This window comes from Entelurus aequoreus, linkage group LG01 (genome assembly GCF_033978785.1).
Source record: "Entelurus aequoreus isolate RoL-2023_Sb linkage group LG01, RoL_Eaeq_v1.1, whole genome shotgun sequence".
Taxonomy (NCBI): Eukaryota; Metazoa; Chordata; class Actinopteri; order Syngnathiformes; family Syngnathidae; genus Entelurus; species Entelurus aequoreus.
In genome coordinates this window covers 97,467,754-97,488,357 of record NC_084731.1, presented here as the reverse complement: position 1 = coordinate 97,488,357, position 20,604 = coordinate 97,467,754, and the positions used below count along the sequence as shown (strand labels likewise).

The following is a 20,604-nucleotide window of genomic DNA, read 5'->3' as shown; positions in this document are numbered from 1 at the left end:
GATACCCGGGCGCGGCCACTGCTGCTGCTCACTACTCCCCCTCATCTCCCGAGGGTGAACAAAGTGATGGGTCAAATGCAGAGGACACATTTCACCACACCTAGAGTGTGTGTGACAATCATTGGTACTTCAACTTTTGAGTGCAAGTGATGGCTCAAGAAAATATGCCATAGCACATATGCTCAGATGGGCATAGTCCGTGGAGAGGGACTGGGGAATGGTCTGGCATGGGCACACCCTGAATCATTCAGGTGTTCATTGGCTAACTTCAGACAGCCCTGTACATGGGCAAGCGGGGGCACCTTGGGAGCACTGCAGGATCTGAACCCATTAAGGCAAAGTGTGCTACTAATGATTTTCTTGGTGACTGTGGTCCCCCTTGTATGGAATTGAAAGTACTGTATATTAACTTATATAGTATTTCTTCCAGTCTTGAAGTATCACATCACAGGTATCTTTCTCACCATCCCACTGGAGCTCCATCCATCCATCCCTTTCGTGGTCAGCTGCATTCAGGCGGTAGACGGGGTACACCCTGGACATGCTCATTTGATGGAAACATAATCAGTCTGTGGCAGTCAGAATTATTGCTGGTTTGTAGGGGAGACAATAGTTGGGGGTTGTTTATATTCGGTCTATGTCGGTTGAAGTAAAGCCACCAGGAAAATAACAGATTGATATGTTCATAATAGAAGGTGTACTTGTACTAGTTTGAGGAAGAGAGAAGTGAGACAAGACACACAGACTAAAAACTATTACATCATGGCACACTGAAGTGTGCAATGAGTGTTCCAAGCGAGGGAGTGCAGGGGGATTTCTGCAAAAACTCTGCAAGACTGTAATTGTAATTCTGAAAGTAGGGAAATTCCTTTACAAGATAAAAAAAAGAAGTATATATTGGGGGAGGTTTTGGTAACACAGGAATCTTTTCATTAAGGACTGTTGCTTGCCAGAAGCTTCTCAAGCAGCGGCCAAAACATCCCGTCTGTTTTGGGAGAAGGTGTTTTGATGTAGTTTGTATGCATCAGACGCACTGACCCCGGCGACTCGCCCTGCTCTAAGCATGCCGATTAATTTGACTTCACGTACGAAACACTAACTACATCTGGTTCAAGTTATTTCCAGACCCAGACACCAAGCCTGACAAATAACATGACACATCATCTCAGATTTTACACATTTGTGTTGTTTGATTTAGTTTGGTACAGTTAATGTTTATTTGGTACAAATCATTACTTTCGTCCAAAAAGGAAAATATAATGGAACAATAAAAAAGGCGCCTTTTGTCAAACAAAGCTCAAATGAACAACCATGTCTCACTAAGGAATCATGTATTTTGATAAATACAGGTCTCCGTGCCACAGTTGAAACATAAGGACGGCCAAGGAAAACCATTTCAAAGCCAGTAACAGTTGGTTTTCTTTTTCAGGTTGAAGCTACTAATTGATCAGGAAAAGGCCTACCAAGAACGCAAGGACCAAGAGAACACCAAAAAGGTCACAGGTTTAAAAGAAGAGCTCACAAAGGTCAAGTCCTTTGCATTGATCGTTGTGGATGAGCAGCAGCGTCTCACAGAGCAGCTGAATAAACAGACAGCCAAGGTCCAGCAGCTGAGCACAAGCACTTCCCAGACTCAGGAAGAGCTGAGCTTGGCCACTCACCACCTGCAGGAAGAACAGCAGAAGGTGTGTCGCCTGGAGGCAGAGTTGCGTGATTGTATCAGTCGACACCATCAAGAGCAGGAGGCCATGACGGCCAAGCTGACCAGTGAGGATGCACAGAATCGGCAGCTGCGTCAGAAGTTGTCGACTCTCAGCAGGCAGCTTGACGAGCTGGAGGAAACCAACAAGACACTGCGAAGGGCTGAGGAGGAGCTGCAGGAGCTGAGAGACAAAATAAGCCAAGGAGGATGCGGAAACGCCACCCTCATGTCTGAGCTGGAAGAGCTGCGGAAAAGAGTGCTTGAAATGGAGGGAAAGGATGAGGAACTGATTCGAATGGAGGACCACTGCAGGGACTTAAACAAAAAACTAGAAAAAGAGACTAGTCAGAGTCACAGTTTGAAGGCTGAGGTGGATAAACTTAATCACAGAATTATGGACTTGGAAAAATTGGAAGGCGCGTTTAGCAAGAGTAAACAGGAGTGCAGCTCGTTAAAAACTAACCTCGAGCAGGAAAAGACAGTGTCAAGGGCTCTTTCCAGTGAGCTGGATGCCTTGAAAGCTCAAGTTCAAGAACTAGAGTCTGCTGAGGGTCAGCTTGCAAAAACAGAGTTGACACTGAAAGAAGACCTCACTAAGTTAAAAACATTGACGGTCATGCTGGTGGATGAGAGGAGGGCCATGGCAGAAAAACTCAAGCAGATGGAAAACAAAGTACAAAACAGCACCGGCAAACTTCAAGCAGAACAGGATAAAGTTACATCGGTCACAGAGAAGCTCATTGAGGAAAGCAAGAAAGCCTTGAGGTCAAAGTCTGAGCTGGAAGAAAAGATGTATGGTGCCAAGAAGGAGAGGGACGACTTGAAGGCCCAACTGAAAGCTGAGGAGCAGAAAAGCAACGATTTAGACTCAAAGATCAATGTTATGAAAAAAAGGTTGCAGTCGCTAGAAAACATAGAAAGAGATTACCTTAGAAGCAAAGTCAAAGAAGAGCTTGTTAAAACACCCAAAGTAAACTGCTTCCACCAGGAGGACAACAAAGTCAAAGACTTGACCCAGGAGGTTGAGCGTCTTCGATGCAAACTGAAAGATATGAGGGTTGCAGAAGGAGACCTGTTAAAAACAGATGAGCTTGAATCGTTGGAAAATAAATTAACTAATGAGCAAGAAAAAACTAAGGCTTTGGAGGAGGAGCTGGAAATATCCAGAAATGAGGTTTCCAAGTACCAACTAGCTGAACAAAACGAGTCCAACCATGAGGGTATGTTGTTCAAACGTCTGAAGGATGAGGAGGCAAGGTCAAGTCATTTGGCACAAGAGGTTTCCGCTCTCAAAGAGAAGATCCATGAATACATGGGACAAGAGGAGTCCATATGCCGCATGAAAACAGACCATGCCACCCTGCGAAGAAAGTTGACCCAACAGGAAGTCCGAAACAAAGAACTAGCCAGGGAGATGGATACGTTAACACGAGAGCTTGAAAGATATCGAAGATTTAGCAAAAGTCTACGCCCTGGCATGAACGGAAGGCGTTTCTCCGATTTGCATGTTGCCACCAAAGAGGTACAGACTGAACCTCTTGATATCACATCTCCCAACTGCAAGTCCACAGTGTTACTAGACGGTCCTTTGCTGAACGGTAAGCTGTGTGACGAGAGCGGACATGAGGACAACATGATCTACAATCATAAGGAAGAGAAAAATGTCCCCTCCCTAAAGAACAATGTCAATAACCTCAATAACAACATGAGAGGAATGCCGTTTTTCAAATCAAAAGAGGCCCCTCACCTCCTGAACGGAAAACTGTCACCACGGCCGCATGGTAACCACGCCCAGACAGGGGACGTGGTGTTGACCCACAGTCCAGGTCAGCCGCTTCACATTAAAGTGACTCCCGAGCATGGAAACAACATGGCAACACTGGAGATAGCCAACACCACTGCAGAGAACACGACCTCTTTCACCAGCACGGCTGTCATACCCACAAAAGGCGGCCCACCCAAAAAGAGAATCACCATAATCCAGAACGCAGCCATTTCCCCAACTGCAAAATGTAAAAGTTCCCCGATTTCGGACGAGACTCGCTCACCTGACAGGATGCTTTCTCCTCTTACAATGGCAACATACTCCAGAGCGCTCACTCCTGACTCGAGTGGCTCTTTGACCCCAGACAGAGCCATGTCCCCAATCCAAATAGTTTCTGTCACAACAGGAACCCCTGACCGCACCTACTCTGCAAAACCGGTTGAGGTCGTTGGAGGGCACTCCGTATTCCGCGTGACCCCCGAGCGCCAGAATGGTTGGCAGGTGCAGCGGTCCAACAGCTCTGGGACAAATATCATCACCACGGAGGACAATAAAATCCACATTCACTTAGGTAGCCCCTTCATGCAGAGTGTCGGTGCACCAGCATTGCAAGAGCTGAGGTCGGCCAAAGGCAGCACTGTTACGGCTAAAGGCAACAGTAAAGTCACTAGTAGCATCATGATTAAGCCCACCTCCACCCAAACCCACCGACCATCACAGATTACAGTAAGTAATGCTTATGACTAACCCCTACAACACCCTTCTCCACCCAAGCCTTCATCCCATCACCCAAGATTCACCCTGAACATGACCCTGATTCATTTCCATGTGTCCCCCCCCCCCCCCCTTGACTTTACCTGGTTTAATTTGAGTTGCATCAATTGGACTAAACAAAAAGAGTTTAACATGTGCATGTACTGTGTTGCCCTTTTCTGTTGATGTACCAATGCCACCAACCACACTTCTGGGTTTGTTTTTGAGAATTAAAGTGGTTTTAGTTTGTCATCCTTGCTCACCTGCCTCATTTATTCACAGACTGCAGCATGTTTGAAGTGAGTGGAATAAAAAAATAGTTCAAAGGCCTACTGAAACCCACTACTACCGACCACGCAGTCTCATAGTTTATATATCAATGATGAAATCTTAACATTGCAACACATGCCAATACAGCCGGGTTAACTTATAAAGTGACATTTTAAATTTCCCGCTAAACATCCGGTTGAAAACGTCTATGTATGATGACGTATGCGCGTGACGTCAATCGTTGAAACTGAAATATTCGGAGCCCATTGAATCCAATACAAAAAGCTCTGTTTTCATCTCAAAATTCCAAAGTATTCTGGACATCTGTGTAGGTGAATCTTTTGCAATTTGTTTAATGAACAATGAAGACTGTAAAGAAAAAGTTGTAGGTGGGATCGGTGTATTAGCGGCGGACTATAGCAACACAACCAGGAGGACTTTGAGATGGATAGGAACCTACTAATAAAAGTCTCAATCAATCAATCAATCAATCAAAGCAGACGCGCTAGCCGGCGACCTCACCTTGACTTCCTCCGTCTCGGGCCGCCGACCGCATCGGTGATCGGGTGAAGTCCTTCGTCGTACCGTCGATCGCTGGAACGCAGGTGAGCACGGGTCGTGATGAGCAGATGAGAGCTGGCGTAGGTGCAGAGCTAATGTTTTTAGCATAGCTCTTTTGAGGTTCCGTTGCTAAGTTAGCTTCAATGGCGTCGTTAGCAACAGCATTGCTAAGCTTCGCCAAGCTGGAAAGCACTAACCGTGTAGTTACATGTCCAGAGTTTGGTAGTATTGTTGATCTTCTGTCTATCCTTCCAGTCAGGGGCTTATTTGTTTTGTTTCTACATGCAGTTAAGCCCGATGCTATCACGTTAGCTCAGTAGCTAAAGTGCTTCACCGATGTATTGTCGTGGAGATAAAAGTCACTGTAATGTCCATTTTGCGTTCTTGACTCTCATTTTCAAGAGGATATAGTATCCGAGGTGGTTTGAAATACAAATCCGTGATCCAAAATAGAAAAAGGAGAAAGTGTGGAATCCAATGTACCCTTGTACCTAAATTACGGTCAGAGTGAAAAAAGATACGTCCTGCACTGCACTGTAATCCTTCACTCTAACGTTCCTCATCCACAAATCTTTCATCCTCGCTCAAATTAATGGGGTAATCGTCGCTTTCTCGGTCCGAATCTCTCTCGCTGCTGGTGTAAACAATGGGGAAATGTGAGCAGCCCTTCCTCCTCTGACGTCACGCTACTTCCGGTACAGGCAAGGCTTTTTTTTTATCAGCGACCAAAAGTTGCGAACTTTATTGTCGATTTTCTCTACTAAATCCTTTCAGCAAAAATATGGCAATATCGCGAAATGATCAAGTATGACACATAGAATGGATCTGCTATCCCCGTTTAAATAAAACAAATTCATTTCAGTAGGCCTTTAATTTGCCCCAGTTACAAACATTTCATTGAGATGGTAATGCTCGATAATTCATATCTGCATGGATGAACAATGTCTATATTGTGCAAAAACCTGTGTTGTGCCCACACTCTCATACTCATACAACACTCAGACGACTGCTGAACTGCAGGGAACCATAACACAGAGAATGTCATAAAACCTCGACTAACCAAGTAATAGAACACGATTCAATTTCAGACATCTAGCGCTGCCAAGGGAAGGAATTTGGAGGATGTGGAAGAACTGTACGGCAGATAAAAAGTTCAAAAGCATTTACTGAGCCTGTAGGAATGTAGCTTTGATAGGGTGGGCTTTGCGTGTACTGTAATTAATTTGATGCATAAGTCAAATGACAGGATTTGAAAAAACATTTAAAACTAGACCATAGTAGTTAGAGGACTACTGTCAAAACTAAGACAAAAACATGCACAGTGCAAATCCTAGATGCTCATGTAAATGTTTTCTACCTTAATGAAATAAGGTCTTGTGAAGTACAGTGGTACCTTGGTTTTAGTACGCACTACTTTTCGTATGATTGGGTTTTCCACGAATGGTTTTGTCAAGTTTGCCATGGTGTTTGTGTTCCATCTCGGTAATCATATAGGCAAACATTGCGCAAAATAATGTAGTCTGTATCATTCCGTGTATTTCAGTGCTAAAACTAAGAATGCCACACATTGCTGAGTCTCCTTGTTTTATATTGAGTATGAGGATGTAACGATAAACGTTTTTTTGATTGATTGATTGAGAAGTTTATTGACATCTTAAAGGGTTGAATCCATGTAATGCTTTAAAAAGGCAAATGGATGGCACACAAAGCCAAAAAGCTTGTTTCCATTGTGGACCATTAATTATTCATCACATTTGATACATTCAGTATAAAATATATATATAACCTGTAACATGTATATAAAAAATTATGTTAAAAAATGGATAAATTATCTACATATACACAGTATACATGTCAGGTGATTTGAAAAAACAATATATACAAAAAAATGTGTGTGTGTGAAGGGGGGTGGGGGGGGGGGGTGTATATAGACTATGTACATGAGTCATAATTATGATGACCTGTGTTAAAACTCCCGACGGTTAGTATTACCGTTTTGAAAGAAATGTTTCGCCGATTGATAACTGCACTTTAACACAAAGACTGTCTGGCGCTTGCTCGCTAGATCAAATGCTAACATGAAAAAAAGAGACATTAACGTCTTTCAGAAACGATTTTACCCCAGTCCAAACTTACATATAAATACATTGCTGTCTGAGGAACTAAGCTATTCAATATATATATATATATATATATATGTTTATATATATATATATATATATATATATATATATATATATATATATATATATATATATATATATATATATATATATATATATATATATATGTGTATATATATATATATATATATATATATATATATATATATATATATATATATATATATATATATATATATACACATATATATATATATATATATATATATATGTATATATATATATATATATATATACATATACATATATGCATATATATACACACATACATATATATATATATATATATATATATATATATATATATATATATATATATATATATATATATATATATATATATATATATATATATATATATATATATATATATATATATATATATATATACCGTATTTTTCGGACTATAAGTCGCTCCGGAGTATAAGCACCGGCCGAAAATGCATAATAAAGAAGGAAAAAAACATATATACACTACCGTTCAAAAGTTTGGGGTCACCCAAACAATTTGTGGAATAGCCTTCATTTCTAAGAACAAGAATAGACTGTCGAGTTTCAGATGAAAGTTCTCTTTTTCTGGCCATTTTGAGCGTTTAATTGACCCCACAAATGTGATGCTCCAGAAACTCAATCTGCTCAAAGGAAGGTCAGTTTTGTAGCTTCTGTAACGAGCTAAACTGTTTTCAGATGTGTGAACATGATTGCACAAGGCTTTTCTAATCATCAATTAGCCTTCTGAGCCAATGAGCAAACACATTGTACCATTAAAACACTGGAGTGATAGTTTCTGGAAATGGGCCTCTATACACCTATGTATATATTGCACCAAAAAGCAGACATTTGTAGCTAGAATAGTCATTTACCACATTAGCAATGTATAGGGTGTATTTCTTTCAAGTTAAGACTAGTTTAAAGTTATCTTCATTGAAAAGTACAGTGCTTTTCCTTCAAAAATAAGGACATTTCAATGTGACCCCAAACTTTTGAACGGTAGTGTATATATATATATATATATATATATATATATATATATATATATATATATATATATATATATATATATATATATATATATATATATATATATATAAATGCTTTTGATCAGATATCACAGGTTTGAATTATTAAGATAACTCACATTATGCACATTTATACACATTAAAAACTGACATAATTGGTTTAAAAGGCATTTCAATAGGGTTAACGTTTATGGAGAAATTTGAGCAAAGAAGTATATAAAAAAAATATATATTTTGAAAATGAAAATTTTTATGTCATGTTTGGCTTTGGGATTTTGTTGAATAACTGCCAGTATATCGTCCAAGTGTGACAGAATTGGACATTGACGTTTTTAAAATTGAACATTAAAAAAACCCTCTAAGGCAGGTGTGTCCAAAGTGCGGACCGGGGGTCATTTGCGGCCCGCAGGTAATTTTTTAACGGCCCCACGGCACATTCTAAAAATACGATGAAAAAAAAAACAAAACATAAAAAGTGGTACAAAAGAGCAAACAGGTGAAATGTAACAAGAACATGTTGCAATGTTTACTCTAATAACACAAAGCTGCCATGCAGGCTGTTTCTTTCTTTAAAAAATAATAGTGAATCAAAATCAATGTCATTATGAATTATTGACCTATTTAAGGCTCCATTTACTTCACATTTGAGATATTTTGGGGGGAAAATGTTGCATATTTTTTGGTTGCCATTTAAAAAACAAAGTTTTTAAAAGAAGGGCCTAAAACGAACAAACAAAAAATATAAACAACAATAAAACTTATAATTGACGGATAGATCTGGGGCCGTACTTATCAAGCTTCTTAGAGTGCCATTTTACACTTAAGTCCTGAGAATTTGCGAAATTTAGTCCTACTCTCAAACTTAAGAATAAAAGCTTTTTATCAACGTTCTTAAGTCTAAGAATCACTCCTACTCTCCACGATATTTAAGAGACCTTCAGAGGTGTCTTAAGTGGTTAGGAGTTGCCAGCAGGGGATGGCACTGAGGCGAGAGAGACGTGCGCGAACGTTCAGGGAACGGAACAATGTTGGGTTTTTTTTGATGACGAGCAGCTGATCAAACGGTATCGTTTAGACAGAGCGGATATTATTTTTGTCACAGATTTAATACTTTTCGATTCCTTGTTGATTTCTGCATGTGTCTGCAGTGGGCTAGTATATATAGAGCCACCCACACCAGTTTCAAATTAGTTGCCTAATTAATGAATTGGAAAGAAAATGTTATGACAGTAGTGTATGTGTGTGGCCGTGAGGTGAGTGACGTCAGTGAGTGTGTGGGCGAGAGAAGAGAGGGAGCGGTAGCGTGAGTGCCGGCGGGGACTAGTTTGTTTTGTATTATTTTGTAGTTTATTGTCAAAATATACACTCCCATTGTCCACTTAAATATTTCCAAGATATTTCTTTATTCTTAGACAACGGATTACCTTCCGTGATTGGTCATTTCTATGGACACAGAAATGACGTCACCTAAAATTCCGTTTACGGCACATAGTAATGTCGTAATTCAGCTCTGAGTGTGACACTTAAGATTCAGTCCTACACTTCGCTGAAAGTGTGAGTAAGACGCTTAATAACTAACTTTTAAGTGCAGCTTTCAGCGTATTTACTCTTAAGTCAACTCTTAGCAGACTTCTTAGGAGTAATTCTAAGAAGCTTGATAAGTACGGCCCCTGAAGTTGATCTTGAGACTATTGTGGTAAAAGTTAAAAAAAAATGTTGGATTTATTTTTTTAAACTTTACTGAGCAGGACCCTTTTGGATCCCCAATCATTTTAGTGGGACTTTTTTTTTTTTTTTAAGTGTCATTGCTCAAAAAAATAAAATCAATTAAAATCAACGTTGTTATGAGTTATTGACCTTTTTAAGACTCCAATTATTATATAATCTCAAATATTCCACTTTAAAATTTTATTGGGGGAAAATATTGCATATTTTGTGGTTTTTTTCCATAAAAAAAAAACACGGTTTTCCTTGACAAAAATGGCATACAACTTAAATCTTTAAAAGCGTTATATTGACAGATAGACCTAATGTTGATCTAGAGATTTAAACCTTGAACAATAATAATAATAATAATAATACTAAATAATGACACATTTGTAATATTTTTTTTGACCAAAACCTTTTGGGGTCCCCGGGATCAAAATGTATCTTTTTTATACATACATTGTATTGGTTTTTAAAATAAAAAAATATCAAAATGATTTTTCAGTGTGCGGCCCTAAGTGGAAAAAGTTTGGACACCCCTGCTCTAAGGGAAAATCATGTATAATGGAGTAACATTCATTTACCATGAATTGATTAACGTGGTTGAAAAACTTATTCGGGTGTTACCATTTAGTGGTCAATTGTACGGAATATGTACTGTACTGTGCAAACTACTAATAAAAGTTTCAAAAAAACAACAAAAAATATGGCCAAAGTACAGTAAGAATTTACTGAAAGGACAAAAAAAGTCAGCCTTTCTGCCTTAATGGCTGTATCTTTAAAATAGTTGGGTGTAGGGAGCAGATTAAGTTTATTCCCATTTTTATCGGAAGAATTGCATACAGTTTTATACAATTTGTCTGACCTTTTAAAACAGATTACTGTAACTAGATTCTGAGTAATTATCCTGCAAACAAACCAACTGCAGAGAAACCAACACATTCGTGAGAGAAAACCCGAGTTCAATTCCACTTTGAAAGGGATAAGCCCGGAAGCAATATTTTTAAATCAATAAGAGTCTTGAGGACGGTGTCCATCATTTAAAGACGGCTAAGCGAGTTGGAGCGGACAACTGTTGCAGGGAGGAAGCCAACACAACCCCGACCCCATGCAACTATGAGGTGATGATTTAATCAGGCATTAAATTTAACAAGCAGGAAGCGGCGCAGATGGAGGAACTGGATCCTTGACAGTTCTGGGTGGGAAGAGATGATGCAGTCTAAACAAGATGCAGGAGCAGCTGGGTCGGATATCTGTGACTCATTTTTGGTTTGAAGACACAAACTTTCCTCAACAGCTGCACTGACGCTTGGTGATCAGCGGGGGCGATAAAATAATGATAACGAGGGGAGGCAGGGGGGGGGGGGGGGCAGTTTTTCCAAACATATAGCGTAAGCCAGTGATGTCCAAAGTGCGGCCCCGGGGGCCATTTGCGGCCTGCAGGTAGTTTTTTAACGGCCCCACGGCACATTCTAAAAATACGATAAAAAATAAATAAAAAAGTGGTATAAAAGAGTAAACAGGTGACAATAAAATGTTGCTATGTTGACTCTAATAACACTAAGCTGTCATGCAGGCTGTTTCTTTCTTTAAAACATAATAATGAATCAAAAACAATGTCATTATGAATTATTGACCAATTAGGTCACATTAAATGTTCCACTTTGAGATGTTTTTGGGGGGAAAATGTTGCATATTTTGTGTTTGCCATATAAAAAACTATGATGTTGTTGTTTTTTTAAAGAAGGGCCTAAAATGAACAAACAAGGAACATAATAAACAACAATATAAGTTATAATTGACGGATAGATCTGAAGTTGATCTCGAGCAGGGGTCACCAACCTTTTTGAAAGCAAGAGCTACTTCTTGGGTACTGATTAATGCGAAGGGCTACCAGTTTGATACACACTTAAATAAATTGCCAGAAATAGCCAATTTGCTCAATTTACCTTTAACTCTATGTTATTATTAATAATTAATGATATTTACACTTAATTGAACGGTTTAAAAGAGGAGAAAACATGAAAAAAATGACAATTACATTTTGAAACATAGTTTATCTTCAATTTCGACTCTTTAAAATTCAAAATTCAACCGAAAAAATGAAGAGAAAAACTAGCTAATTTGAATCTTTTTGAAAAATTAAAAAAAAAAAAAATCATTAGTAATTTTTCCTGATTAAGATTCATTTTAGAATTGTGATGACATGTTTTAAATAGGTTAAAATCAAATCTGCACTTTGTTAGAATATATAACAAATTGGACCAAGCTATATTTCTAACAAAGACAAATCATTATTTCTTCTAGATTTTCCAGAACAAAAATTTTAAAAGAAATTCAAAAGACTTTGAAATAAGATTTACATTGGATTCTACAGATTTTCTAGATTTGCCAGAATAATTTTTTTGAATTTTAATCATAATAAGTTTGAAGAAATATTTCACAAATATTCTTCGTCGGAAAAACAGAAGCTAAAATGAAGAATTAAATTAAAATGTATTTATTAATCTTTACAATAAAACAAATAAATTTACTTGAACATTGATTTAAATTGTCAGGAAAGAAGAGGAAGGAATTTAAAAGGTAAAAAGGTATATGTGTTTAGAAATCCTAAAATCATTTTTAAGGTTGTATTTTTTCTCTAAAATTGTCTTTCTGAAAGTTATAAGAAGCAAAGTAAAATAATTTATGAATTTATTTAAACAAGTGAAGACCAAGTCTTTAAAATATTTTCTTGGATTTTCAAATTCTATTTGAGTTTTGTCTCTCTTAGAATTAAAAATGTCGGGCAAAGCGAGACCAGCTTGCTAGTAAATAAATACAATTTAAAAAATAGAGGCAGCTCACTGGTAAGTGCTGCTATTTGAGCTATTTTTAGAACAGGCCAGCGGGCTACTCATCTGGTCCTTACGGGCTACCTGGTGCCCGCGGGCACCACGTTGGTGACCCCTGCATTAAATGTTCCACTTTGAGATATTTTTTGGGGGAAAATGTTGCATATTTTGTGTTTGCCATATAAAAAACGATGATGTTGTTTTTTTTAAAGAAGGGCCTAAAATGAACAAACAAGGAACATAATAAACAACAATATAAGTTATAATTGACGGATAGATCTGAAGTTGATCTAGAGACTATTGTGTTAACAGTTTTTTTTTAATTACAATTTATTTTTTAACACTTTACTGAGAAGGACCCTTTTGGATCCCCAATAATTTTAGCGGGACTTTTTTTTTTTTTTAAGTGTCATTGCTCAAAAAATAATAATACATTCAAATCAATGTTGTTATGAGTTATGTTATGAGCTCCAATTATTATATAATCTGAAATGTTCCACTTTAAAATTTTATTGGGGGAAAATATTTCATATTTTGTGTTTTTTCCATAAAAAACTGGGTTTCCATTGACAAAAAGGGCATACAACTTAAATAAAAAAATTAAAAAAAAAACGTTATATTGACAGATATACCTAATGTTGATCTAGATATTTAAACTTTGAATAATAATAATAATAATAATACTAAATAATAATAATAATAATAATAATAATAATAATAATACTAAATAATGACATTTTTTAATTTTTTTTTAACCTAAACCCTTTGGAGTCAAGCCTGAGTGGAGGCCTAAATGTATATTTTTTATACACATATTCTTTGGTTTTTAAAATAAAAAATCTCAAAATGGCCCCCGCTTGCTTTGATTTTTCAGTGTGCGGCCCTCAGTGGAAAAAGTTTGGACACCCCTGGCGTAGGCTGACCATATTCTGAAATCCCCAAAAGAGGCCACATATATGCGTGCCAAGGCCGGGACGAGGTGAACATTTGCCAACTTGCTTTATAAATAATATATTTATTTAAATAAAGCATTTTTTCTCCTCTGTTGACAGCAGTGTTGGCGCTAGGAATTTTCAAAATGGGGTCCCAGGGACCCCATCAAGTCATCAAAATGGGGTCCCACTGTACATTTTTGGGGTCCCACTTTTTTGTAAGCGTTTTGAAAACAAATGATAAACGTATGCATTGTCCTGTTATATCTCACATTCTATATTGTGTTTTGGAAAAAGGTTGTCATAAACGTTACTTAATTCATTAAAAAAAAAAAAAAAAAATGTTTATACATATGTAAATGTATTCAGTTATAAACATTCATTCACTTTCTTCTGTCCTTCATGGAGCTGAACTTTACCGCTGGTGGTAGTTTTTTCTATGTTTTTATTTAGGGATGTCCGATAATATCGGCCTGCCGATATTATCGGCCGATAAATGCGTTAAAATGTAATATCGGAAATTATCGGTATCGTTTTTTTATTATCTGTATCGTTTTTTTTTTGTTTTTTTTTATTAAATCAACATAAAAAACACAAGATACACTTACAATTAGTGCACCAACCCAAAAAACCGCCCACCCCCCATTTCTTTCTGTTATTAATATTCTGGTTCCTACATTATATATCAATATATATCAATACAGTCTGCAAGGGATACAGTCCGTAAGCACACATGATTGTGAGTGCTGCTGCTCCACTATTAGTACTAACCTTTAACAGTTAATTTTACTCATTTTCATTAATTACTAGTTTCTACGTAACTGTTTTTATATTGTTTTACTTTCCTTTTTATTCAAGAAAATGGTTTTAATTTAGTTATCTTATTATTTTTTTTTTTTAAAGTACCTTATCTTCACCATACCTGGTTGTCCAAATTAGGCATAATGATGTGTTAATTCCACGACTGCATATATCGGTTGATATCGGTATCGGCTGATATCGGTATCGGTAATTAAAGAGTTGGACAATATCGGAATATCGGATATCGGCAAAAAGCCATTATCGGACATCCCTATTTTTATTTAATACGTTTTAGGAGTATTTATTTCAGTATAAAAGTGTAACAAGTGTTTTGCTTGGGTCATGAAATGATGATAATGGTGTGCCAGGGCATACGTACATTTTATATTTAACGCTGAAATCTCTGGAGTCTACATCAACTTCAGATCTATCCCTCATTTCAGAATGTTTTAGTTTTTTTTAATGTTGTTTTTTTGGTTTTTTTCCGCCCTTTTTTGTCAAACAAAACTATGTTTTTAATGGCAAACACACAAAATATGCAAAATCTTCCACCAAAAATATTTTTCACAGTGGGATATTTGATGTGAAGTAATGGGAATAGGGATGTCCGATAATATCGGCCTGCCGATATTATCGGCCGATAAATGCGTTAAAATGTAATATCGGAAATTATCGGTATCGGTTTTTTTATTATCTGTATCTGATTTTTTTAAATTATTTTTTTTATTAAATCAACATAAAAAACACAAGATACACTTACAATTAGTGCACCAACCCAAAAAAACTCCTTCCCCCCATTTCTTTCTGTTATCAATATTCTGGTTCCTACAATATATATCAATATATATCAATACAGTCTGCAAGGGATACAGTCCGTAAGCACACATGATTGTGCGTGCTGCTGCTCCACTAATAGTACTAACCTTTAACAGTTAATTTTACTCATTTTCATTAATTACTAGTTTCTATGTAACTGTTTTTATATTGTTCTACTTTCCTTTTTATTCAAGAAAATGTTTTTAATTTAGTTATCTTATTTTATAATTTTTTTTAAAAACTACCTTATCTTCACCATACATGGTTGTCCAAATTAGGCATAATAATGTGTTAATTCCACGACTGCATATATCGGTTGATATCGGTATCGGTTGATATCGGTATCGGTAATTAAAGAGTTGGACAATATCGGAATATCGGATATCGGCAAAAAGCCATACTGATAATTTACGATATTACATTTTAACGCATTTATCGGCCATCCCTAGCAAGAACCAAAGCAAACGTAATGTTTTGTTGCTACTGAAACAACCAAAGTAAGTTGCGCCCTTGCAGCCGCAACGGTATACAAACGAACAAAATAAAATCAGTATCGGCCCATTTCCATGAAAAAGTAGCATCAGCCAATCCCGTCCGGCTAATACACTGCAAAAAGTCAGTGTTCAAAAACAAAGAAAAAAAATACAAAAATGAGGGGTATTTTATTTGAACTAAGCAAAATTATCTGCCAATAGAACAAGAAAATTTGGCTTGTCAAGACTTTCCAAAACAAGTAAAATTAGCTAAATTCAATGAACCCAAAAATACCTTAAAATAAGTATATTCTCACTATAACAAGTGCACTTTTTTTGATAGAAAAAAAAAGAGACCTTTTTGCTGAATATGTTGAAAAATATTCTTAAATGAAGTAAATGCTAGTGCCATTATCTTGACATAATGATATGCGCTCGGCATTACATTTCTTGAAACCAGCAAACTTATACTAAAAACTAATTTATTGTTCTTAATGGAAAGGCAACAAGGCAAGCGCTTGTTACTCTCGGGGTCTCCTAGCCGCTCAGGCAAATCATATTGTCTAAAAATGCATTTTTCCATGGATAACATGACATCATCGCGCCAAGTGCGTGCTCTTTCAGTCAATTAGTGCGCATATATACAGCCCGGCCCCCGGCCAAACATTTTTTAATTGTAATTTTGAAGAATTTATCTGAATGTGCATGAACTATTTCTGTTCAAAATAGTTTGAAATGTCAAATGTTTAAATATTAACTGTCAGTTTACTGTACTGTGCCAACTGTACTACTATATGAGTACGTATTTTCTATTGTTTCATTGAAAATAAAACAGCAAAGTCCATTTGGCTGTCATCTGTTTTAATTATGAGACACAATTGTGTCAGTCATGATTTTTTTTTTATGCTTCAAAAATAGAAATTATTACTTTAAAAAAAGCAGTTTTATACTTGTGAGTGTTGATGACACAGCTTTGCAACAGTTGATATTCTAGTTTCGAACATGTTTTACTCAATATAGCTCATCAAATCTCAGCAACAAGCTGTAATATCTTACTGAGATCATTTAGGATCAAAACCCTTAAAACAAGTAAAACACCAACATGAAATCTGCTTAGTGAGAAGAATTATCTCCACCCGGCGGAGGAAACTCATTTCGGCCGCTTGTACCCGTGATCTTAACCATAACCCAAAGCTCATGACCATAGGTGAGGATGGGAACGTAGATCGACGGGTAAATTGAGAGCTTTGCCTTCCGGCTCAGCTCCTTCTTCACCACAACGGATCGATACAGCGTCCGCATTACTGAAGACGCCGCACCGAATCTCCTGTCGATCTCACGATCCACTCTTCCCTCACTCGTGAACAAGACTCCGAGGTACTTGAACTCCTCCACTTGGGGCAGGGTCTCCTCCCCAACCCGGAGATGGCACTTCACCCTTTTCCGGGCGAGAACCATGGACTCTCACTTGGAGGTGCTGATTCTCATCCCAGTCGCTTCACACTCGGCTGCGAACCGATCCAGTGAGAGCTGAAGATCCTGGCCAGATGAAGCCATCAGGACCACATCATCTGCAAAAAGCAGAGACCTAATCCTGCAGCCACCAAACCAGATCCCCTCAACGCCTTGACTGCGCCTAGAAATTCTGCCCATAAAAGTTATGAACAGAATCTGTGACAAAGGGCAGCCTTGGCGGAGTCCAACCCTCACTGGAAACGTGTCCGACTTACTGCCGGCAATGCGGACCAAGCTCTGACACTGATCATACAGGGAGCGGACCGCCACAATCAGACAGTCCGATACCCCATACTCTCTGAGCACTCCCCACAGGACTTCCCGAAGGACACGGTCAAATGCCTTCTCCAAGTCCACAAAGCACATGTAGACTGGTTGGGCAAACTCCCATGCACCCTCAAGGACCCTGCCGAGAGTATAGAGCTGGTCCACAGTTCCACGACCAGGATGAAAACCACACTGTTCCTCCTGAATCCGAGGTTCCACTATCCGGCGTAGCCTCCTCTCCAGCACACCTGAATAGACCTTACCGGGAAGGCCGAGTAACATTTTTATTAATTTGATGGTTAGTTTGCTGTAAAATCATAAATCAAGCAGATATTTAAGTATTTATTTCAATTTAGACACAAAACGTTTGGAAAGTATGATAATATACTGTAATATTTGTTGCAATATAGGATACTATTAAAGTTTAAAATGTATGCAATTTTAAGCAGTACTTATATTTTTGCTGTCAAAATAAAAATGAAAAAAATACATTTAGTGAGAAAATATTAAGTACTTTGACACATTATTTCCAGGCGTTTTCGGGCCAGATAAAATGATGTCGCGGGCCGGATCTGGCCCCCGGGCCTTGAGTTTGACACCTCTGCTCTACACGAAGCAAGATGGTATTAGAAGACAGGGGCGGTACTTATCAAGCTTCTCAGAATGACTCCTAAGAAGTCTGCTAAGAGTTGACTTAAGAGTAAATAAATTCTTCGCTGAAAGCTGCACTTAAAAGTTAGTTATCAAGCGTCTTACTCACACTTTCAGCAAAGTGTAGGACTGAATCTTAAGTGTCACACTCAGAGCTGAATTACGACATTACTATGTGCCGTAAACGCAATTTTAGGTGACGTCATTTCTGTGTCCATAGAAATGACCAATCACGGAAGGGAATCCGTTGTCTAAGAATAAAGAAATATCTTGGAAATATTTAAGTGGACAATGGGAGTGTATATTTTGACAATAAACTACAAAATAATACAAAACAAACTAGTCCCCGCCGGCACTCACGCTACCGCTCCCTCTCTTCTCTCGCCCACACACTCACTGACGTCACTCACCTCACGGCCACACACATACGCTACTGTCATAACATTTTCTTTCCAATTCATTAATTAGGCAACTAATTTGAAACTGGTGTGGGTGGCTCTATATATACTAGCCCACTGCAGCCACATGCAGAAATCAACATGGAATCGAAAAGTATTAAATATGTGACAAAAATAATATCCGCTCTGTCTAAGCGATACCGTTTGATCAGCTGCCCGTTATCAAACAAATCCAGAACATCGTTCCGCTCCCTGAACGTTCGCGCACGTCTCTCTCGCCTCAGTGCCATCCCCTGCTGGCAACTCCTAACCACTTAAGACACCTCTGAAGGTCTCTTAAATATCGTGGAGAGTAGGAGTGATTCTTAGACTTAAGAACGTTGATAAAAAGCTTTTATTCTTAAGTTTGAGAGTAGGACTAAATTTCGCAAATTCTCAGGACTTAAGTGTAAAATGGCACTCTAAGAAGCTTGATAAGTACGGCCCCAGGTCTCTATAGTCGCACTGCAAAAACTGAAATCTAAGTAAGATGAAATATCTCAAATAAGGGTGATATTTGCTTATTTTCTGTCTGATAAGATAATTCTTCTCACTTAGCAGATTTTATGTTAGAGTGTTTTACTTGTTTTAAGGGTTTTGGTCCTAAATGATCTCAGTAAGATATTACGGGCTGTATATATGCGCACTAATTGACTGAAAGAGCACGGACTTGGCGCGATGATGTCATGTTATCCATGGAAAAATGCATTTTTAGACCATATGATTTGCCTCAGCGGCTAGGAGACCCCGAGAGTAACAAGCGGTTACCTTGTTGCCTTTCAATTACCGTATTTTTCGGACTATAAGTCGCAGTTTTTTTTCATAGTTTGGCCGGGGGTGCGACTTATACTCAGGAGCGACTTATGTGTGAAATGATTCACACATTACCGTAAAATATCAAATAATATTATTTATCTCATTCACGTAAGAGACTAGACGTAAAAGATTTCATGGGATTTAGCGATTAGGAGTGACAGATTGTTTGGTAAACGTATAGCATGTTCTATATGTTATAGTTATTTGAATGACTCTTACCATAATATGTTACGTTAACATACCAGTTGGTTATTTATGCCTCATATAACGTACACTTATTCAGCCTGTTGTTCACTATTCTTTATTTATTTTAAATTGCCTTTCAAATGTCTATTCTTGGTGTTGGCTTTTATCAAATACATTTCCCCCTAAATGCGACTTATACTCCAGTGCGACTTATATATGTTTTTTTTCCTTCTTTATTATGCATTTTCGGCCGGTGCGACTTATACTCCGGAGAGACTTATAGTCCGAAAAATACGGTAAGAACAATAAATTACTTTTTAGTATAAGTTTGATGGTTTCAAGAAATGTCGCGGGGGGCGCTGGAGCCTATCTCAGCTACAATCGGGCGGAAGGCGAGGTACACCCCTGGACAAGTCGCCACCTCATCACAGGGCCAACACAGACAGACAGACAACATTCACACACTAGGGCCAATTTAGTGTTGCCAATCAACCTATCCCCAGGTGCATGTCTTTGGAGGTACTGTGTTGATTTATTTGACATATTTGATGTGAAATATCATGTAAAAGGTCTGTGCTCTATTTCCAGTCGAGTGTAACGGTAATGAATAGGAACACGGTGATGGATCTGTGTTGCCTTTACAAGATGATGACATAACAACTGCATTTTACCTTGCACTGCAAACATAGTTGACTTGTTTAGGACTTAAAAAAAAGCAGGTGTTGATAACGCTGTGAGATGTTACATGATGTTGGTGGTGTACAACCTTTTGTGCTAATAAAGATGGTAATAATAAATGCATTTTTTCATATCTTTATTTACACCAATTACATGTAGTATCAATAAGAGTATTGATGAATACCTTTATCAATAAGGAATATTGATATTGGTATATGTATCGTTAAAATCCTAACGA

The 20,604-nt window shown here is 37.7% G+C and overlaps 1 protein-coding gene across 2 annotated transcripts in view; it reads left to right on the top strand.

The window, feature by feature from the left end:
- Window positions 1–20,604, top strand: part of filip1l (filamin A interacting protein 1-like) — a 97,501-nt gene that overhangs the window by 74,147 nt on the left and 2,750 nt on the right. The window contains exon 4 of one of the 2 annotated variants that reach the window (XM_062062929.1): window positions 1,430–4,193. In XM_062062929.1, the coding sequence (XP_061918913.1) occupies window positions 1,430–4,193 (2,764 nt within the window). Of the gene's footprint in view, window positions 1–1,429; window positions 4,471–20,604 lie in introns of those variants that run through there. The other variant, XM_062062920.1, reaches the window with a different exon arrangement.